General features: G+C 36.7%; 1 protein-coding gene and 1 long non-coding RNA gene across 3 annotated transcripts in view; both read left to right on the top strand.

Annotated features, from left to right (window-relative positions):
• Positions 1-20,827, top strand: part of dve (SATB1_N and homeodomain domain-containing protein dve) — a 129,938-nt gene that overhangs the window by 61,925 nt on the left and 47,186 nt on the right. For both annotated transcript variants that reach the window (XM_034978126.2, XM_034978118.2), the window contains exon 2: positions 1,704-1,911. In XM_034978126.2, coding sequence (XP_034834017.1) covers positions 1,704-1,911 — 208 coding nt within the window. The remainder of the gene's footprint in view (positions 1-1,703; positions 1,912-20,827) is intronic.
• LOC138403540 (uncharacterized) lies at positions 3,246-3,956 on the top strand. The gene is made up of 2 exons (XR_011237790.1): positions 3,246-3,347; positions 3,726-3,956. It is a non-coding gene; the product is annotated as an uncharacterized lncRNA (long non-coding RNA).

Genomic DNA, 20,827 nt, shown 5'->3' with positions numbered 1-20,827 from the left:
ATCCAACAATCACAGGTACAATTTACTGGTCTACCTCTTCACTCTCCTATGCACTAGACCTGGAATCAGGCGTCATCCACTCAACCAATGTGCGTGCTAAATAGCCATGTCCTTATTGATGCCAGTGCTTGCATGGTTAACCTTATTAAATGCGAAGATTCGCCATGAAGCGGTCAAGTCGCAGTCCTCAACTCCTCAATGAGCGCAATCAGTGCGCCTCGTGAACGGTTTGTATCGGACTGACGCAATGAACAAGTGTCCAATTTGAATCTCGATTTGTTTTAAGTGGTTCGACTTCTGTTAGATTAGAGCCTGTAGATTTTGATCGTTGACTCTGTCCGCTGATTCGGTCATTCCCCGTTTTGGATCTGCGGTGATTTGATATGTGATCGTTGCATCGATTGGAGTCTGCTGTGGTCCAATTTTGAAACTTTACTGATTTACTCTTTTACTAAAGTTAACCTACGTATTTTATTTTTATGATGTAGTTCGTAATGATTTAACCGAAACTTACATGTGCGATAAGCTTTATGTATTTACCTAAGTATTTTCTTTGACAAAAATACCTAATGTATTTTTGATTTTGTTCTTTTTAGGAAACTTTTAAAACTATTGGGTCTCCATTTTAATTTCAACTTGGTTTTGATTTATATAGGTATGCGATGCGGAATGGTTACGCGACTTCGTCCGTGTGGATTTTGGTTCCTACGAATCCCGTTGGAACTCTTTGATTTTCCGGAATAAAAAGTAGCCTATGTCCTTCCCCGGGATGCAAGCTATCAAAATCGGTTGAACGGATGGGCCGTGAAAGGCTAGCAGACAGACAGACAGACACACTTTCGCATTTATAATATTAGTATGGATTCAAATCGAAAAACGATTAAATTCAAATTACATTTTTAGAAATTAGTTCCCAGTTAGAAGTGATTAGATCTACTTGGTGGCAAAAGTTGCCAAAATGCATATGCAATATAACTTTCTAATAATCACATCTACTCTTAAATCAAGTGTGTAATTATCAAGCTAGACTACGCTACCTTCATAGACTTTCACTTATGCAATAAAATAACTGAAAAAAAAACTACGTGTTACATTGAACACTATAGGTATTTACGTCCTGGTTTTTGACGCTCACTAATTTATGCGTACGTGAGGACTATATACCTAGTTTCCAATTTCTATAGTAAATGCCATCGCGTAGCTTATAATTCCATTAAGCAAAATAATGTAACAGCCCATTAGTGGATCAATTTGTGGACAAAGCCTACAATCATTGGAGAGATTGTGCAAAGACCTCCTCCTATTTTCAAGAGGTAAAGAACTGTGGAGTATCACGTTTCTCTCCCAAGCAGTTTCAGCAATATGTAGTAGCAAAAGATGTTACAATAAATATTCAAATTGATGACGTTTTCCCATAATTATCACTCTGTTTTCATAGTCACTCTTGATGGATTCTAAGGCCGCGATCACACCTGTAAGTTTTACTCATGTAAGTAGCTACCGCGGCCTAACGAAACATCCAAATCTGTTCAGGCATTTAGAAGTTATTATCGAATAAAGAAACTCACATAGACACAATACATAAACCCTGAAATATTACACTCATTTTATTGGGCAGTCGTCCAATAAGCCGCTATAGCCTGAATAAAGAGTTTCTTCCCATGAAGTTGTAAATTTATATTCTTCTTGTCTCCTTCTTCCAGACCCTGGCATCAGAGCTGAGGCGTAGCAAGACTCCCCCGCGCCGGTCGCCGGAGGAGCGTGCGCTGCCCCGCCCGCCCTCCGTCCCCGCTCATCACGACCGACTGCCGCACACGCCGCACGCTCCGCACACTCCGCACACTCCGCATACTCCGCACCTGTCGCCCAAGAAAGAAGCCTTTAACAACTTGCTCAATAAAAGTATATCGGGTAAGTCATAGTGATATTTTTAAAGAAGTCTTACTTATTTATTAACAAATAAATAAAAAATAGGACTGTTCTGTCATATGTAATTTTTTCATCAATAAAAAAGCTTTCGTTAGAGCCGCATTTCCGCGTCCACTAACTCTATAAACTTTCTTAAAATATTCAGCGTAAGCAGACCCTGCCTAACCATTTTATAAACGTTATTAAAATTAATATATCTCTGTCAATGACTGGAATTCATAACCCAAAATTTACTTTGCTGAAATTAATATCACAATCGAGACACGTAATGTGCCAAAAAAGTTATACAGTTCAGTCGAACCTGTTTTGATACTTCCGGTCTCTTCGTGCAGAATAAAAACTGTACCTACCTAAGAATCAATTCAATTAATCAGCGAACAATTAATACCTACATTATTTACTCTGTCTGTGAGGGAGAAATAAATCATTAGGCCTATTTCCTAACGTGATAATAGCACAGAGTAAGGACTTGGGGGTACCTACCAAATCAGCAACATTTTATCAAACGTCAAAACGCTCGCTTAGTAATGGGAGCTTGTATGAAATACATGGATGTGACGTCATAACTTCGTCTTCTTGCCGTCGTACTTTTTAGTTAAATTGATAATTTAAAATGGCTAGCAATCTTAATGTATTTTACCACGGAACAGAAAAAACAGTGGAAGTGCTAAGTAGGCGTGGCACGCGTGCCACAATTAAGCGTAGTTACGTAAAACTGATCCCAGTCGCGTTCTAACATCGCGTGGAGTTGGTAGTCTCGCGACAAATTCATATTGCCCTAGCAATGTTACTGTTCCGTTTTGGAGTGTAAAAATGATAGTAGGAGAAAAAATCTTAAAAATGGAGGTGTTTCGTATCATCGGTAAGTACGATTTTCATTGTTTTCTATAAAATCTTAATTTATTTCAAGTTACTAATATTTAATAGAACGGTTAGTCAAAATCAACCTTAAACAATTAAGATAAAGTTTATTTTGGATTGATTCTATTCCGAAAGTACTTCGCTCCGTGTTCGCTACTCAAATAGTGATGTGGCCAAGTAGAATATTGAATTTATCGATTGATATCGATACAAGGATATAAATAAATAGTAACGCAATAATTTTATTATAATTTATTAATGAGTGAGACGTTGCATTGATCACTAAATAGACATCAGTAGTTCCTCTAACCTTCATTTAAAATATTTTTAGGTTTCCCAAAGATGCAAGCATCAAAGAGAAATGGATAGATGCAACGGGTAGAGTTAATTGGATGCCAACCAAATCAAGCATGATATGCTCTGAACATTTTTTTAGAAGTCGATTTTATAATAGGTATCAAATAAAGGATATAGATATACGAAACCTACTGCGCTTCCATCAATGAAAATCGTTAAGTCTTTTAATCAAATAACCTTGTTTTATTTTATTACTTTCAGTAAGTATTGAAAATACTTGATATTATAATACAAAACAACACACCTCTTAGTTATATTTTTGTATGAAGATTGACTGACTAAATATCAAATTTAATTCATAAACACATTAATTAATTTTTCTCCTATTCATTTTTATATAGGTACTAGATGATGCCCGCGACTTCGTCCGCGTGGATTTAGGTTTTTAAAAATCCTGTGGGAACTTTTCAACTTCCTATGTCCTTTCCCGGGATGCAAGCTATCTCTGTACCAAATTTCATCAAAAACGGTTGATCGGTTGAGCCGTGAAAAGCTAGCAGACAGACAGACAGACAGACACACTTTCGCATTTATAATATTAGTACGGATTTATTCTCAAAATTTAATTTTGGTTTCAGCCACAAAATGATAAATGTGGTCACTCCAGGTTCTTCAAAAAGACAAAGTGATTCGGAGATTCCTGCGTCTAATCACGTTACCGATTTGATGAAGGCAATAGTCGAAAAATATATACATAAATGTTCGCATACACCATTTATTAAAATTAAAAATAAGACTTTCGAAACGCCAGTTTCTTAACAAATATGTTTTATTTCAAGGGCAATAAATAAAATTTATCTATTTTCATACGTTGCAGTATTTATTGTGCATACTTGTAAAAGGCATGCATACATACCAGCACTTTTATTCAATTTTATAATTACCTTTTTTAATTTTATTTTTGCGAATGAACAAAATAACGAGTATCTATCGATATCGATAGGTAATTCATTGAGCTACGTGGTGCAGCCTTAACTGAGGAGGAAAAAAAATCGACCGATCACGCAAATGTCAACCATATGTTTAAAGTAATTAAGTTTATAATTGCTACTACTTAGAATACCGCCATCTATGGTCAAGTAGCGGAATTAATTGGACAATTGAATCTAGTGTGACGTGAGTGTGACTATAGCTCGTAAATACGTTCTTCCGCTAAAGCAAAATAAATCTTATTTCTAGAGCGTCAGGGTTTATTTCCAAATCTGTGACGTAGGCTAGTTTTGACTAAACTTAAACTACAAATCAAATGATTTGTTTCTTTGTAGTGCAATATATGACTATCGGTATATTTGTATGAGTTTGGCGACAGCGGTTCCTATAGTAATTTTGGTGAATTGCACTTCCACTGTTCTTTCTGTTCCGTGTATTTTACGAATTTGTACGGAAAGATCCTTTATTTAATAATTACTAAGAAACAATTTATTTTTGATAATATACTTATGCGCCATCCCAATTGTGGATAAGCTGTGATAGCCTAGTGGTTAGGACGTCCACCTTCTAATCGGAGGTCGGGGGTTCGACACACAGCTCTAACTTTTCGGAGTTTATGTGCTTTTTAATTAATTAAATATCACTTTCTTTGACGGTGAAGGAAAACATCGTGAGGAAACCTGCATGCCTGAGAGTTCTCCATAATGTTCTCAAAGGTGTGTGAAGTCTACCAATCTGCACATGGCCAGCGTGGTAGACTATGGCCAAAACCCTTCTCACTCTGAGAGGAGACCCGTGCTCTGTAGTGAGCCGACGATGGGTTGATCATGATGATGATGAATTGTGGACCAATAAAGTTTTTAGAAGTCGATTAAAAAAGATTTGTTATCCACGCACATTCCATGGTAGATGATTGTCAGGCTCGGGAGCGTGAACGATATCAGTGAATCAATTATGGCATCAGATTAACGGCCAGATGAGCTCGGACGGCACAAAGGGGCCCGCGCGTGACTCTCAATAATCGGTTTTATTGATACTACATTCGAATACTGTTTGTATATTGTCCCGTATACGAGAGTAAATTAAACTTGAAAAAGTAAACGCGAGAAGAAAATTAACTCGTGCCTTTTTTTAGAAATTTGATTTACAAATAAAACACGCTTACCTACCTACTTAAGTACTTAGGTACTTGATCGGTATCTGAAGCTGAAGTGGCAATGGATGGGGCACATAGTTCGAAGAACCGATACGTTGACATCGCATTGGAAAGTATAGCGTTGGCAGACCCTCCACTAAGTGAACAAATGATATCAAAATCGTCGCATGGAATCGCTAGATTCCTGGATTTGGCAGCGCAATATCGTAGCGTATGGAAGTCACTACCTGAGACTTATAAGAAAACGTCTATCTTTTGAACACGACGACGACTTATTGGTTTGCCAAAGTATGGAGATAGGAGATGTGAAAATAGGACGTTTGCCCGTCCCCACAATGACAGATTTACTTCAAACCTGATGATGGTAGATGTCAACTAAGATGCATACCTTCAAAAGATGGTATGCATCTTAGTTGCTAAACCACTAGTTCATTACTAGTCTATTCTGTCTAAGCTTACGTACAGTTCATGTGAGAAAAAATAACGCTTAAAAATCAAAACAACTTGCAACAGTTCTTCAGCTCAACATAGGTTCCAGTATCGTCAATAAAAGTGTGGTAGATATATTTTATTTATCAACTACATTACGCACATTGGCATTTAATTCTCTGCCCGTTTATTCCCTCCCTAATAATTTTCCATTCATTCTCCTCTCTTTATGAATCATAATCTCTAAATCTCCAATCCGTGCGTCCTTGTCTTTGTAATGCAAATCTCGATAGTGTTGTCTCGTTTCAGTTCTTTTACCCCTTAAATCTAATCCGGGACATCCCGTCTGCCCGGTAAGGCGCTCAAAGCAAAGCCGGCGAATACACGCACACACGCAACACTACACATTCATATTACACCTATTCAACACACAAATCATTCGCGGTAGAAATGATAGAGCTACCTTATAAATCGATGTTTATTTAGCTACTTACGATTTTAAAACTGTTTTTTTGTAGGTCGAATTTACTTGATTACTGAAATGGGCATATAGAAGTAGGTACGCTAGAGGAGGTGTGCCATACAAAATGACATTTATTTCTTGTGCTGATTCGAAGCACCCCACCCAGCGTACCAAGAATTAAACTTGATAGTTTGTGTCAAATATTGTTCATGTGTACACTTTGTTGACACTTGACAGATATCACTAGCATTTAGTTCCTAGTACGCTCACATAACGCTCTCTGTTTCTATCAGCGCGAAAATCAAGTTGCTTCAAAAGCAGGGCGGCAATCGCAGGTCCAGCGTAGTTACTCGTATAAGTAAAGGTCAGTGTACTTGATAGATTAAACATTTTAGCTGATAGTAATCATGTACAAATATTTCATAAATAGACACTAACTTACTAAGTTATTTACTAATTTCAAGAGAGGGATCCCCATTTCTTAGTAGGTAATAATATGAATTATAATCATAGTTGAAATAGCACTTTGAGCCAAGTTAGTAAAATGAAATAAATCAATGTAGGTACTAAATGGATTGATAGTGGTAATTAGAGATAAATGATGATGTACTATAGGCAATGACATTCTATAGGGATCATCTAATAAATAAGAAGTTATAATATTGAGTTGGAAAAATCCCTACAAAAGTAGATATGTGATCTCTAAACTAGATAAGTGTCACATGACAAGCAATATTCACAAAGCGGCTAACCTAAACCCGTGAGTAATCTATGTAGAAATGGTTAACTTGGACAATTATCCATACCCTAAAGGCCTGGATTTCATGTATTTAGATGATCTGCAGTTTACCAGACAGTAAATAATGTCAGCTCGTATATTCGCATTAAAACGTTGAAATTACAAAAGGCCTCAACACTCGAAGGGATATCACCGTAAAGTTATTCGCACAGCCGACAAATCCCTCTCATCGTACACACTTTCTGCATTTATCAAGATCATCATTCCCATTGAGAAAATGCGTATGCAAAAACTGATACTCTTTTCCCACATAATAATCATTTCATTTAGTCACACGCAATGGTGTTCTTCATATGCATTCCAATGTAGATTTCAGATTTATAAGATAAATAAAATATTTTTTTCTGTTTTAAAAATTACTACTACGCCCCGATTGTCATCTCCCTTGCGTTGTAGTGGCTCATTTCTCGTGTTAACAAAGTTTACATCTTTGAATAATATCTATAATGATACAATGTTGTAGAGAAAGTCCGAATAGTGTGCAGATTCAGCATTGCCCGGGTAGCGTACACTTTGCACATGTCTGTTGAATAGTTAGTTGGAGAGAGACTGGGCATGTCGCTTATAGGCTAAGTTTTTGATTAAAATAATCTATATATAAAAGGAAAAGCTAACTGACTGACTGATTGACTGACTGATCTATCAACGCACAGCTCAAACTACTGGACGGATCGGGCTGAAATTTGGCATGCAGATAGCTATTATGACATAGATATCCGCTAAGAAACGATTTTTAAAAATTCAACACATAGGTGGTTAAAATAGGGATTTGAACTTTGTGTAGTCCACGCGAATGAAGTCACGGGAATAAGCTAGTATTGTGTATAAATAGGAAGCCGACGAAACATATCACTTGCTTTAACGGCAAAGGAAAACATCGTGAGAAACCTGCATGCCTGAGAGCTCTTTATAATGTTCTCAAGAGTGTGAAAAGTCTGCCAATCCGCACTTGGTCAGCGTGGTGGACTATGGTCAAACCATTACTCATTCTGAGTGCTTACCCGTATTCAATACTTAGTGAGCACTGAGCACTAAATATAAAGCTAATTTTTAACCGACTTCAAAAAAGTCTACTCAATTCGGTGTGTATTGTTTTACTTTCTGTATCGTATCCGTGTAGGAGTTTTCTTGGGTTAATTAATTTTTCTAATAACATTATTGCACGCCATTTACGTCGCGTAGGTATAATACAGCTTTGAAATCTTTCCAACCTCTACCTTGAGAATGGAAAGAAGGTAACACTGTCCAGGTACTACTGACTTTGCACACTTTTTACTTAGGCCCGTAACATACTCGTAAACATTGTAGAATTAAAAAGTGCCTACTAATTGCAGGATTAAAAAGCAGCTGGTAGGTAGAGGTAGGCATACTTATTTATTCACGCGAAATTAATCCCTATGTTAAAGACGTAAGTAATAGTTGGGAATAAGATTATAAGACAGTGTGCGTAAAACATGGTATCAAAGAAACGGTGGCGAGTTAATACCAAACGTCTCTAATCGGGTGTTATAAATCATTATTAATTTCAAGTCTCTCGCCGATCCGCGATTAGCTATTACACAATGCCCTCGGATTATACTCAGAGATATATCTTTTGTCAATTCATACGGGGGTACCGTCAGACAAAAAATCATTTTTTGTAAACATACAGTACTAAAAAGTAAAAAGTGTAAACAAAATGTACATAAGTAATTAACTGATAATTTCAAAAGATTTTTCATTATTATTAGTATATTAGATACCTACTGACTTAGGTCAGTTCTGATATTATATTATGCGGTAATTTCAATTATATTAGGTAAGTAATAAAAAATAATCAAACAATTAACGCAAAGTAATGCAAAAAACATTAGGTTACAAAAATGTTTTTTCACAGGACAAAATCAATTTGTTGCTCTAAGACTTCTGTCTGCAGAAGGGAGATATTTATATAACATTACTTAAATGTAATAATAATGACATATATAAACTATTAATAAACTTAAATCTAAAAAAAATCAACATTAAATTAAAACTAAAATAAATTAAATTAAATCTAAAACCTCATTGAGACCACCGCATTTATGTTGTAGATAACATTGCTAATACCTTTATATTTTGCAAAGATATACGGTCATCTCTGATTAATAATATTATGTATAATTTATAAATATATCGCATATTATTTACCGCATTTTATTTGACCTCCAGCATTATAACTAAGTGATTTTGATTATGATTACGATAAAATCCTTAATATTTTTATTATACTACATTTCAAAAAATAAAATCAAATTTTGGATTAGCAACTTAGCACGGGCTAGTAATGAATAATTTATGTATTCATTAATTAGTCAACAGACTTGTATTTTTCGTTGAAGGTGATAGTCATTAATTAACATAATATTTTTTTTATAAAATATAAATTATTATTGAAGACTTTGATTTCTTAAATGTATCTGTTGACTCTACGCTGTGGAAAGCCGGTTTTATAAAGATAAGCCGATTTATTTTTTTAATGTCTCATATTTTTGGATAGCACACCCGTATGCATACCTACTTATATTAAAGAATTGCTGATCAGTAAAATTATACAGAAACTAGATGATGCCCATGACTTCGTCCGCGTGCATTTAGGTTTCTAAAAATTCCGTGAGATCTCTTTGATTTTCTGGAATAAAAAGTAGTCTGTGTCCTTCCTGGGGATGCAAGCTATCTCTGTACCAAATTTCGACAAAATCGATTGAACGGATAGGCTATGAAAAGCTAGCAGACAGAAAGACACAGACAGACACACTTTCGCATTTATAATATTATAGTAAAATAGTAAATATGTAGTATAATAGTATATACCTTACCTAGTATATATATAGTATAGTTTTAACGAATACTATGGATTTATACTATGTATGGATTTGTGATTTTATAGGTTTTACCTAAGGTATAATAGGATCATCTTCGCGACGTTTTAGTTAGGTAGAAAGATGTGCATTGTGCAGCCTATATTAAAATTGCCCACTATTTCATTCAATTCGAAACGGTTTGGGTAAATCCTCAGGTTTGGTCAAACAAAACGCGTGACGGTCATGATGCGCTACAGAAACCTGTCTGACGCAGCTCTTATAGAAATTTGAATCAAAGGCGTTCATACTGTTGCATTTGGTCGTGCTTCATACAATTCCGTGCATTGCAATCATTCGTATTTCGTACACGCGTACGCATCAGTTCAGCATTCTATCGTGACGTCGGTCGTCGCGTCAGTCGCCCGCGCCGTCGCGTCGCGTCGCGTTGCGCTTTATGTGGGTCCGAGACTTTATTTAATATGTAAACTAAAGACGGATCTAATTCAAATATTAAATAAACACATAGTATATAAATTTTTGCATAATTTTTTTGATAGTAAAAGTCACTAAAATTTTTCAACTGAGACAGGTTCCTATATATACTCGTACCTATCGCTTTGAAAAAGTTGTCTCCGGACACTTTTTTCAAATATGTAAACTCTCAAATAACTAAGAATCGAGCTAATTATCTACTATCGGGGGCAGTTTCGTTATCTAGAAGTAGGGACCTTTTCGACATTTTTATGATACTTTGTAAAACTCACCAAAGTTTTCAATGTGCAATGTATAAAAACATCAAAGGGCATATGCATAATCGGAGCAATTAAACTTTGAAAAAATGCTCACACATGCGGAATAAATCGATACAACGTTGTAACACACATGGGGACCCCGATAATCCGGATTATCCCGCCGGATCCGACCCGTGTCGACCGGAGATAAAGCGAAACTACCTATCCGCCTTTGCTTATAGTATTCCTAGTTTCACTAGGTTCACACTAATAAAATTATGAGATACATACAGTAAGTACTTAATTTGTAGATACTCTGCATTTATAGACCGTACTTTGACAAATAAAACTCTGCTTAAATCAAAGATAAAGTGCATAATCGGAGCTAATAATTAAAAAAAATGCTGTTACGTGCGGAATAAATCAATACAACGTTGAAACACACATGGGGATCGTGATAGTCGGGATTATTCCGCCGGATCCGACCCGTGTCGACCAGAGATAAAACGGAACTAGGTATACCTATCCACCTTGCTTATAGTATTCCTACCTAGTTGGCATTAGGTTTATAATATTAAAAAATATGAAATACAGTAAGTAGTTTGTACTGTACCCATTTTACTCGCGAATAACTAGTAGTTGAAGTCTTGGAGCAATATTAACTGAATCTTAAGTATGTCAAGTGTCCACTAACAATATAACTTGCAAAAGTGGCCCTAGCAAATCACTCGCACGTCACTTGTTCTGTGCACACATTTACAGCAAGTCCTATAGCAACTTTTTAACTGCAGCAACGGTAACTAGTAACTTGCAGTACATTGACATGATGATGGTTGAATTCTGCAAGTTTTCTTGCTAGTGGACACTTAGCTTTAGTAGGTATTGTTGACTACAAAAGCTTAATAAGAATTAATTCAAAATGAAATGAAAGCGGAACTGAACAAATCGATATTATACACACTGGTACGGATTATCCGGATGATTCCGCTTATCAGGCTCGTGTCGCCAAAAGATAATACAGATCTACCAGCCTCCTATAATACCTATAGTAGGTAGTACGTCGCACTAAGGGTGAGATCTATAGAGCGCACTCTGACTTAACTTAGACTTAAGACAGAGTTAAAACGAGACAGAGCTATATCTCTCACATAAATTTGTCTCTTTTTAACTCAATCTTAAGTTTGAGCAAAGTCTAAGTGCGCTCTATAGATCTCAGCCTAAGTGCAGTGACAGCCAAGCGGCTACACGTCGGCCTTCTATTCAGGAAGTCGGAGGTTCGATCCCAGACACGCATCTCTACCTTTTATGTGCGTTTTAAGCAATGACATCACAATATGCTTTAACGGTTAAGAAAAACATCGTGAGGAATCCTGCATTTCTGACAATGCCAAGTCTGCCAATCCGCACGATCAAATCCATGTCGTACGTAGATAAAACAAAACTTCCTTCCCTCCCCTATACCGATATTTGCATTGTTTTCCACATCCGGGAAAGCATACCTACCTACTAGTAAATACATTGACTGTTTGTAGTAATTGCAGAAAAAGACCGAGTTAGTTAAAACCATCAAGCAGCGTAAGATCTCGTACCTGGGCCATATTTTGCGACACGATAGGTACCGCCTGCTGCAGACAATCATGATGGGTAAAATAGCTGGGAAAAGAGGGGTGGGAAGAAGAAAGAAGTCATGGCTACGTAACATCAGGGAGTGGACTGGCATAAAAACAGTCGGAGAACTATTCCGCCTAGCCATGGACAGGGAGAAGTTTAAAAAACTGACTGCTGACCTTCAGTAATGGAGAGGCACTAGAAAAAGAAGTAATTGCAAAGTGTCTGATAAAATTTCGAAAACATTTGAAAGCGATGCGAGGAGGTCACCCTAGAACCTAGGGCCTAGATGTAAAATCGATGCACACTGCAACAGGGAGCGCGGATTATCCGGATTAGCCCGCCGGATCAAACTCGTGTCGCGCGCAGATAAAGCAGAACTATCGTCGTAGACCGTAGTACCTACTCTACCTCTGTACCGATATTTGCATCGTTTTCCACATCCGGGTAAACATACTACTAGTAAATAGTCTGACTGTTTAGGTATAGTAGGTATAAGAAATGAAGTGTCTGATATTTTGAAAACATTTGAATGCGACGCGAGGAGGTCACCCTAGATGTAGAATCGATGCACACAGCTACAGGGAGCGCGATTATCCGGATCAGCCCGCCGGATCAAACTCGTGTCGCGCGCAGATAAAGCAGAACTATCGTCGTAGTACCTACTCTACCTCTGTACCGATATTTGCATCGTTTTCCACATCCGGGTAAACATACTGCTAGTAAATAGTCTGACTGTTTAGGTATAGTAGGTATAAGAAATGAAGTGTCTGATATTTTGAAAACATTTGAATGCGACGCGAGGAGGTCACCCTAGATGTAGAATCGATGCACACAGCTACAGGGAGCGCGATTATCCGGATCAGCCCGCCGGATCAAACTCGTGTCGTGCGCAGATAAAGCAGAACTACCCCTACCCTCACACCGACATTCCCACTGTTTTCCTCCTATGGATAATCAGACGATATCCATAATACAAAACATTATAAATGAGAAAGGATAAATTCATTTAATTTGTTTATAAATTTACAGGTCAATACAACAAAAAAAAAACTATATATAGTATATACATACAGAAAAACTTATCACTAAAAAAATTATATTTACAAAAAATATACGCCGTCCAAATGGTCATTTATGGGCATTGTGCTCAAAACACTGGCGCTATTACCTCGCTGAACGGCAAGGCTCAACCGTTGAGCGAAATAAGCACCAGCTCTTGGGTCACCAGACGCGTGGATCAGCTTTTGGGACACGACGTTTATAAAAAAGGTGTATCTATCTGTCTGTAATAAACACATACTACCCTGACGTCCGACATTTGCATTGATTTCCTTATTTGGATAAACTAGCGGAATACCTATGTCTCTCTCTCTTTGCTTGTTACTTTTTCACGGTCCGTAAATGATTTTAAGGATAGATATTGTATCCTAGAGAGTTCCCATAAAATTAATAAAAAAAATCTAACGTACACCTATGGTTTTTATTATTCCTTTTCTGGAAAAGTCGGTTACGACGAAAATAATATGCCAGAACTTGCTTCTCTTCTATTACTTGATCTTACAGCAGTCCTCAGTGTCGCTAATCGTTACTTAAGATTGAGTTAAAACGAGACAGATTTATGTGAGATATATAGCTCTGTCTCGTTTTTACTAAACTTAGGTAACGATTAAGCGACTCTGAGTACGTCTTGATAATTTTTACAGTGTTGTGTCGATTCACTATACCTACTAAATAAAGTGATTTTTCTGATGTCGTTTAGAATAGAATAGAATTTATTTTTAAAGATAAATTTATTCACAAAAGTGAGAATCAGCTTAGTGTGTATAGATTTAATATAATGTTATCTATAAAGTTTTAATGAATTCAAAATATTTGTTCCATAAATTATATATTTTTTATTGAAATAATATTCTGCGAATATATTATTGTACCTATTTGGAATACGTTATTCACTGATAAGAATATCAAAATAATATCATTGTATTAATTTTTTTATTGCGATTTTATATCATTGCAGAATTAAAGCTATTAATCCTGTGTCACTATAAAGAAAATAAATGAATTTTCGCAATTTTATTTGTTCAACTTCGATTCCCCGCATGCGAACATCCTTAATATTCCCGACCTCGGAACACAATTCAGATCCGACGGTCGAGTAATCCGACTTAGCGCTAATCCGCCCCACTCACACGCTCTACCCTTCTCGCCTGTGTGTGTGAGATTTTGCGCAAACACTATCTTCGAATTTTGCATTAAGTTTTTTATTTTTTATTGGTAGGTATTTACCTACTAACTAGGTAAGGTAGCGGCTATGAGCGGTTGAAAGGTGACCTCGTCTTCGGGGCATCGCGGATTCGATTTCGTGCACGCATTAAGTGATTGCCATCTAAACCTGTCGCGGACTATATCCACATATATCTATCTATATATTGTATTGCTGACGCTTTGTTCTATTTTTTTCGGTATTAAAAAATTATGATAAGTTATTTAAATCTTATCTTTAAAAAAAGCTTTCATTATGAATACAACTAGAAATGTCAACCTTCAACAAAACCGTGTGCATCTGCTGGTTTGATGAATGTAACGAAAGCCTTATTTGGTTGACATTTCGACACGATTATCAGATAGAGTTTATTTTTATGCGTTACATGTCGAACATGTTGGATTACAATGTAATATCAATGGTATAAACTATTGCTGTAAATGGTCACAAAACATGACTTATCTATCCTTAGTACAAGTTTGCCCATCTCTAAAACTTTTATGGTTTTGCGTGTGTTTTTAAATTATAACGTCAGACTACAAGCGACCTAAAGCTTTTTGAAAATCTACTCTGTATTATCGATTTTCACATCATCAAGGTTTTTCTAGGGGCGCTGGCTGTAGAGGATGTAGAGTATGGAGGAACTCGACTTTGAATTTAGTCTTAAACAAGTCATAACTGCCTGCCAAAAAAAACGATCTAAAAAGTAAAAAAATACAAATTTGAAAAAGGCGCCATACAGACGCCATATTCTATTGTGAAAAAAATAGCTAGTGCCACTCAGGACTTGGACTCAGGATGCTGTAAGCATTCTAACGACACATAAGTACATGCAAAGCTGTTCAGGCATTTAGAAATTATGGTGGATTAAAGAAACTCACATACATACCTTAACTCTGAAAACATTACACTCCTTTTTTTGGGCAGTCGTGTAAAAAGTTTAGCTCCTACAGTACGCGGCAGAAAATAATGTACATCGGCCTTTAAATGACATTTCGGCTTTGTAGAACGTTGTCTCTGTCACTCATACCTATATGACGTTTTGTCGGTCTCAACGCGGAGACAAAGCTCTACAAATCCGCTATCTCCTTCTAAAGGTCGATGTACATTACTTTCTGCCGCGTACTGTACTAGGGGCAATTGTCTTGATCGTCACTAAATACCTAATATCGATATTATAAAGCTTTAGATTTGTAAAGTCTATTATAAGGTACGGAGAAGATTAAGATTTAAATCCGTAGCCAGTTATTCACCTAAATCTGGATTGGAGTAATCCCCACGGAGATGTATCTCGGGCAGTGGGCAGCGGTCCTTAATCCCCTGAGCCAGATCAGCCGCTGCTTAGATAGTATACAGGGTGTAACCAGAAAGCTATCAAAAACTTTATTATTATGCTACCTAAATACAATTCAATACCAATAACAATTTGCCTCATTTTGTAGTTTTAGTGATTTAATATTTTTCAAACCCGCAATGTATAGCGTGCAAAACTCGGGTCAATGTCCCATCTACGACATGGCACTGACTCCGAGTTGCCTACTTACGCAACGCTAGTTGACGTCTAGAGTCAGTCAGATGTTTTATTTGCAATATATCGTAAACTTTTACAAAATTATAGGAATTTTTAATATTTTTTTCGCGTTTTTAGGGTTCCGTACTTCAAAAGGAAAAACGGCACTCTTATAGGATCACTTTGTTGTCGCTCTGTCTGTCGGTCTGTCAAGAAACCTACAGGGTACTTCCCGTTGACCTAGAATCATGAAAATTGGCAAATAGGCAGGTCTTATAGCAGACATAAGGGGGAAAAGCTGAAAACCGTGAATTTGTCCCCTTCTCATTCTCTTTAAATATGATCATCATCTTGGGTTGATGATGATGATGTTTAAGGGGTTGGTTATATTTTGTTATCTGAAAATTTCATTATGGTATAAATCCGTATCAAGTTATTCAACTAAATCCGGATGGAAGTAATCTCGTTGGAGATGTATCCGGCCGGTGGGCAGCGGTGCCTAATCCTTTGATCCGGATCAGTCGCTACTTAGGTGTACCTATGTGTGGTACATTTTCCTTGGATGTGTGTTTCTAATATTTCGTCCTACCACACGTCCAAATTTGTTTTGGATTGTCCTGGCTTTTATCCATCTGCTCTAGTATGATACAGACGTTTCTCGGGTGTTTCTATGTATGCATCAGAAATTATTTGGCGTCAATTGAACGTGAACTTCTTAAGGGTTACAAACTACTTACTACATTATTATGCCCTTGCAAATACACTTTTTACAGTACGCGGCCTAAAGTGATGAACATCGGCCTTTAGAATGACATTTCGGGTTTGCAGAGTGTTGTCTCTGTCACTCATATCCATATGACGTTTTGTCGGTCTCAACGACCGAGACAGTGCTCTACTAATCTGCTATCTTCTGCTAAAGATCGATGTTCATCACTTTTGGCCGTGTACTGTACTTTGTGTGATGTAGAGTCTAGGTATATTTTCACTGAGGATATTTTTTTATTTTCGGAGATACTTTTTAAGGAATTGAATATCACTTGCTTCCGGTGACCGAGAACGTCGTGAGGAAACTTGAATGCCCGAGAGTTCCGCATAATGTTCTTAAAGGTGTGAAGGCTACCAATCCGCACTAAATCCTTCTCGTTTTAAGATTCTCCTCCCATGCTATATGCTTTAAAAGAAGCATTTCTCTCTGAGTTTTCTAGATAATTTTATGCATGTGCTGTGATGTCTTTCTTATAAGAAATTCTTACAGTGTGAATTGTGAAGGATCCTGATTTCTTATAAAAAATTATGGTAGGCATATTTTTGTTATTTAGGCGGGTAGGAACGTGAATCTTTGCTCACAGTGTGTGCCTCTCCACATGTCGAGCTCTTTGTTAGCCGAGTCGAGGTCTTAGAAGTTCTGACTAGAAATAAGCGGTTAAAACCGGATTTATCTAGAATCTTATATTCTACTTTTGTACGGATTTTTATCTATTTTCTAAATCCTGCGTTAAATTTGTACTTACCTACTTCTAGGAATGGTAATGGTACCTATTAGCTAAGCTGGTTCGTAATCAAATAATTTTATGATCGTAGTTGATATTTAAAATAATACAACACGTCAAGCATTTTACTGGTTTAAGTGATTATTTTGAACATGATGACGATGATGTTAATTTAATGAAATTGAATTCAATTGGACTATTTTCGAACAAGATTCCGAGAAAATATATGACTGGAATTTTGTGCGTACCTATGCAGAATTTTAACTTCCTGAAATCCTGATAGAGTCATTAACTTAATTACTTTAGGTTATGCAAGCAAATTCTTTTGATGAATGCGCCTTATAGGATTTTCATTTTTATTATTGGATTAACCTGTATTCTTTAATAATGATGATATTATTACGACAGGTATCATTATGATCAAAAAATATTTGCTACGAACAATATACCTAATACGAAAATACTTAAATATATCCACCTGATATAATTCAAAAATAAATGATTACATACGCAAAAAATTTAAGTGCCAATATCGTCCACGTTAAAAATGTCCCTATTACAATCGGTAATGGTTTAAATTGGCTTCTGTTACTTTAGGTTCCCAGTGTGGACAGTCCTAGTCAAATCTAAAGATAATCCACGGATCAACCCGACAGTAATGCAGGCGGGATAAGCAGGCTTAACGTTTTAAATATTATGGTTTAGGTACGTTGCTTTTATTTAATGTATGAGTTAGGTATGCAGTAGTTATTGAACAACGGATGACTTTATTGGCATTTTTGTATGTAACTAGCTTTATGGGTCTGGATTCTAGACTTTTGAGCTTCTTGTTGGCGTAGTGGTACCTACCCTCAGTTCATTTTAAGGACAGTCGAGGTAAAAAACATAGTTGACGGTGTCAAACATTGCATAACTAGGTACATAACCTGATTAAATGCGGAGATTTAAAATAATAACTTTTGCCTTCGGCTTTGCCCTTGTAAAATTCAGATGATATATAGTCCGCGACAAGTTTAGATGGCAATCGGGGGGATGCCCCGCCCACCCGCACGTCACCCGCACTGGGTTACCTCTATCTCCCCGAGTGCCACCTCGACCTGTCGCGTACCATAGGACGTATATCGGGTTGTGTGAACCGTTTTCACTCGACAGCACCAGAAAGAGGATATTGTTTTTAATCATTGTTCAAGAAACTATCTATACTTAAAAGTACGATTTCTAATTGGAATAATAGGTAGGTACTTTTATCTTAATCGGGTCAGTAGTTTTTCGTAATCCACGCACAGTCTTATAAACAGATAGACTACCTGTCACAATTTTTTGAATTGCAAAGAAAAGAATAAGTTTTAAAAAAATACTGTGCCTATATTGCATTACGCTCTCCATTTATAATATAAAACCAGCCGGCGGATTAATCCAAAACATATTTATTATTCTGATTCCTTTAGCACAAAGGAGAAACGAGTTAAGAATTACATATCTCGAAAGCCGACCGGAGGGTAGCTCCTTCATCAATCATTGGGAGATTATCTGCACTTCAGCCCAATTTGAGGCATGCATTCGGCTTAACGCACACACCGCCGCGCGATTATACCGGCTACCGTGCGACGTACTTTATGTCGCATACTTTGCCGATTGAAATATCGAACGGTTGGATAATAGGGTATTTTTTATTTAGAGCCATATTTTTATTGTTTCCACGATAATATGTTCGTGGACATTTTTGGCTACTATTTTGATGCTATCACAGAATTTATATTAATTACTATAAAATGCGAGAGTGTCTCTATCTGTCAATCTGCTAGCTAAGTTGCTATTCCAGCACCTTGGGAAGTTGGGACCCCAACGTCTATCATTTCTGTGAACTATGAATGAGTACCCTTATTATAAATGCGAAAGTGTATTTGTTTGTTGGTTTATTGGTTTGTCCTTCGATCACGTCGCAACGGTGCAATGGATTGACGTGATTTTTGCATGAATACCTATACAGATAAAGACCTGGAGAGTGCTACTTTTTATCCCGGAAAATCAAAGAGTTCCCTAGACTAACGTAACTATCTAAGTGCTAGACCCATTGCCACTTCAGCTTCACCACCCATTGATCTTTGTCCGTAGCTTTGGTTCTTTCTTCTAACGGATCGCCTTATTTAAATAATACTTACCTAATCTCTTTAAAAAAATATTCAGCTAAACAAGTTCGTATTACTGCGACTTTTCAGATCAATGCTTGTTAGCTTGTTAGTGTATAACACGTATCATGTATGTGCCTAGTATAATATGCGTAGTTAAGTACCTACCTTTAATCTGGCGGCAACAACAGAGACTCGCAATCAGCTGAGCTCCTGATCGATTGATAAAAAATCTCGAGTCATCTGGATTGTTTAACTGTAGCCGCTCTAAGGATGATCCTGCCCATTTATCAAGATCAGCCTTATGGAATTGGTGTCGCAGCTCTGGGGAATCGGTCAAAACTATAATATTTTGATTTGAGTAGGTAGGTCCTTGCCTATTGAATTGTTCGACTACCTCATCGGCTATAATCTTATTCAGATTTATAAGGTAGGTGTGTGATAGAACAATTGAGCATTAGCATTAGGCAAGAATGTAAGTAGGGTGATGGACATCGTTATAGTTCAAAAACAAAGTAACAACGTTTAAAAAACAAACGGATTAGTTTAAAAAGTCATATCTGAATCTCACGTGTCACATTCTGCGTCAATCACTCATGGTTTACTCAAAACAAAACTAACGTTTTACCATAAAAGTATATTTTATGATAGAGTTAAAACAAAGAAAATCCATACTAATATTATAAATGCGAAAGTGTGTCTGTCTGTCTGTTGGTCTGCTAGCTTTTCACGGCTCAACTGTTCAACTGATTGTGACGAAATTTGGTACAGTGATAGCTAGCATCCACAGGATTTAAAAAAAAATCCACGCGGACGAAGTCGCGGGCATCGTCTATTATTCTAATAATTGTAATGTAAATGAACCGAAAAATACTTGAAAATATATGAAAGCTAAATTAAAGCCCTATAGATGAGCTTTCCGTTCAATTTAAATAGAAGAACATTATAAATAAATCTCTTTGTTTAAAGACTCATAAAAACCATAGAAGTGAATAGAAGGGGTCGGACGATCGTCTGGCGAGGCTCGTGGGGCTTAGAGCCGCCCTTAACAAAATCTTAATCCCTACAAAGGGTTAGGAATATTATCTTATTATACGCACAAGAAATAAACCTTTAATTCGTGTTGCCTCCTTCGTAAAATATTGGCCCGTTAAAATTAATTCCGGTCAGGAATGCGAAGCTTTACTTTATTAAAATATAGATTTTCGTAGACTTTATCTTGTTTATGGCTAGTTTTTTTCTAGATACCCAGTATGAAATCTATGTTAAACCTTAGACCATTAATGATGCATCTGTCTCCAAAATGCCAGCTATTTTGATGCCAAAATTCATTAAAATCGCTCTAGC

Source organism: Maniola hyperantus, chromosome 2, assembly GCF_902806685.2.
Source record: "Maniola hyperantus chromosome 2, iAphHyp1.2, whole genome shotgun sequence".
Classification (NCBI taxonomy): domain Eukaryota; kingdom Metazoa; phylum Arthropoda; class Insecta; order Lepidoptera; family Nymphalidae; genus Maniola; species Maniola hyperantus.
Note: the sequence above shows the minus strand (reverse complement) of the source record. Positions and strands in the feature narration are given on the sequence as shown.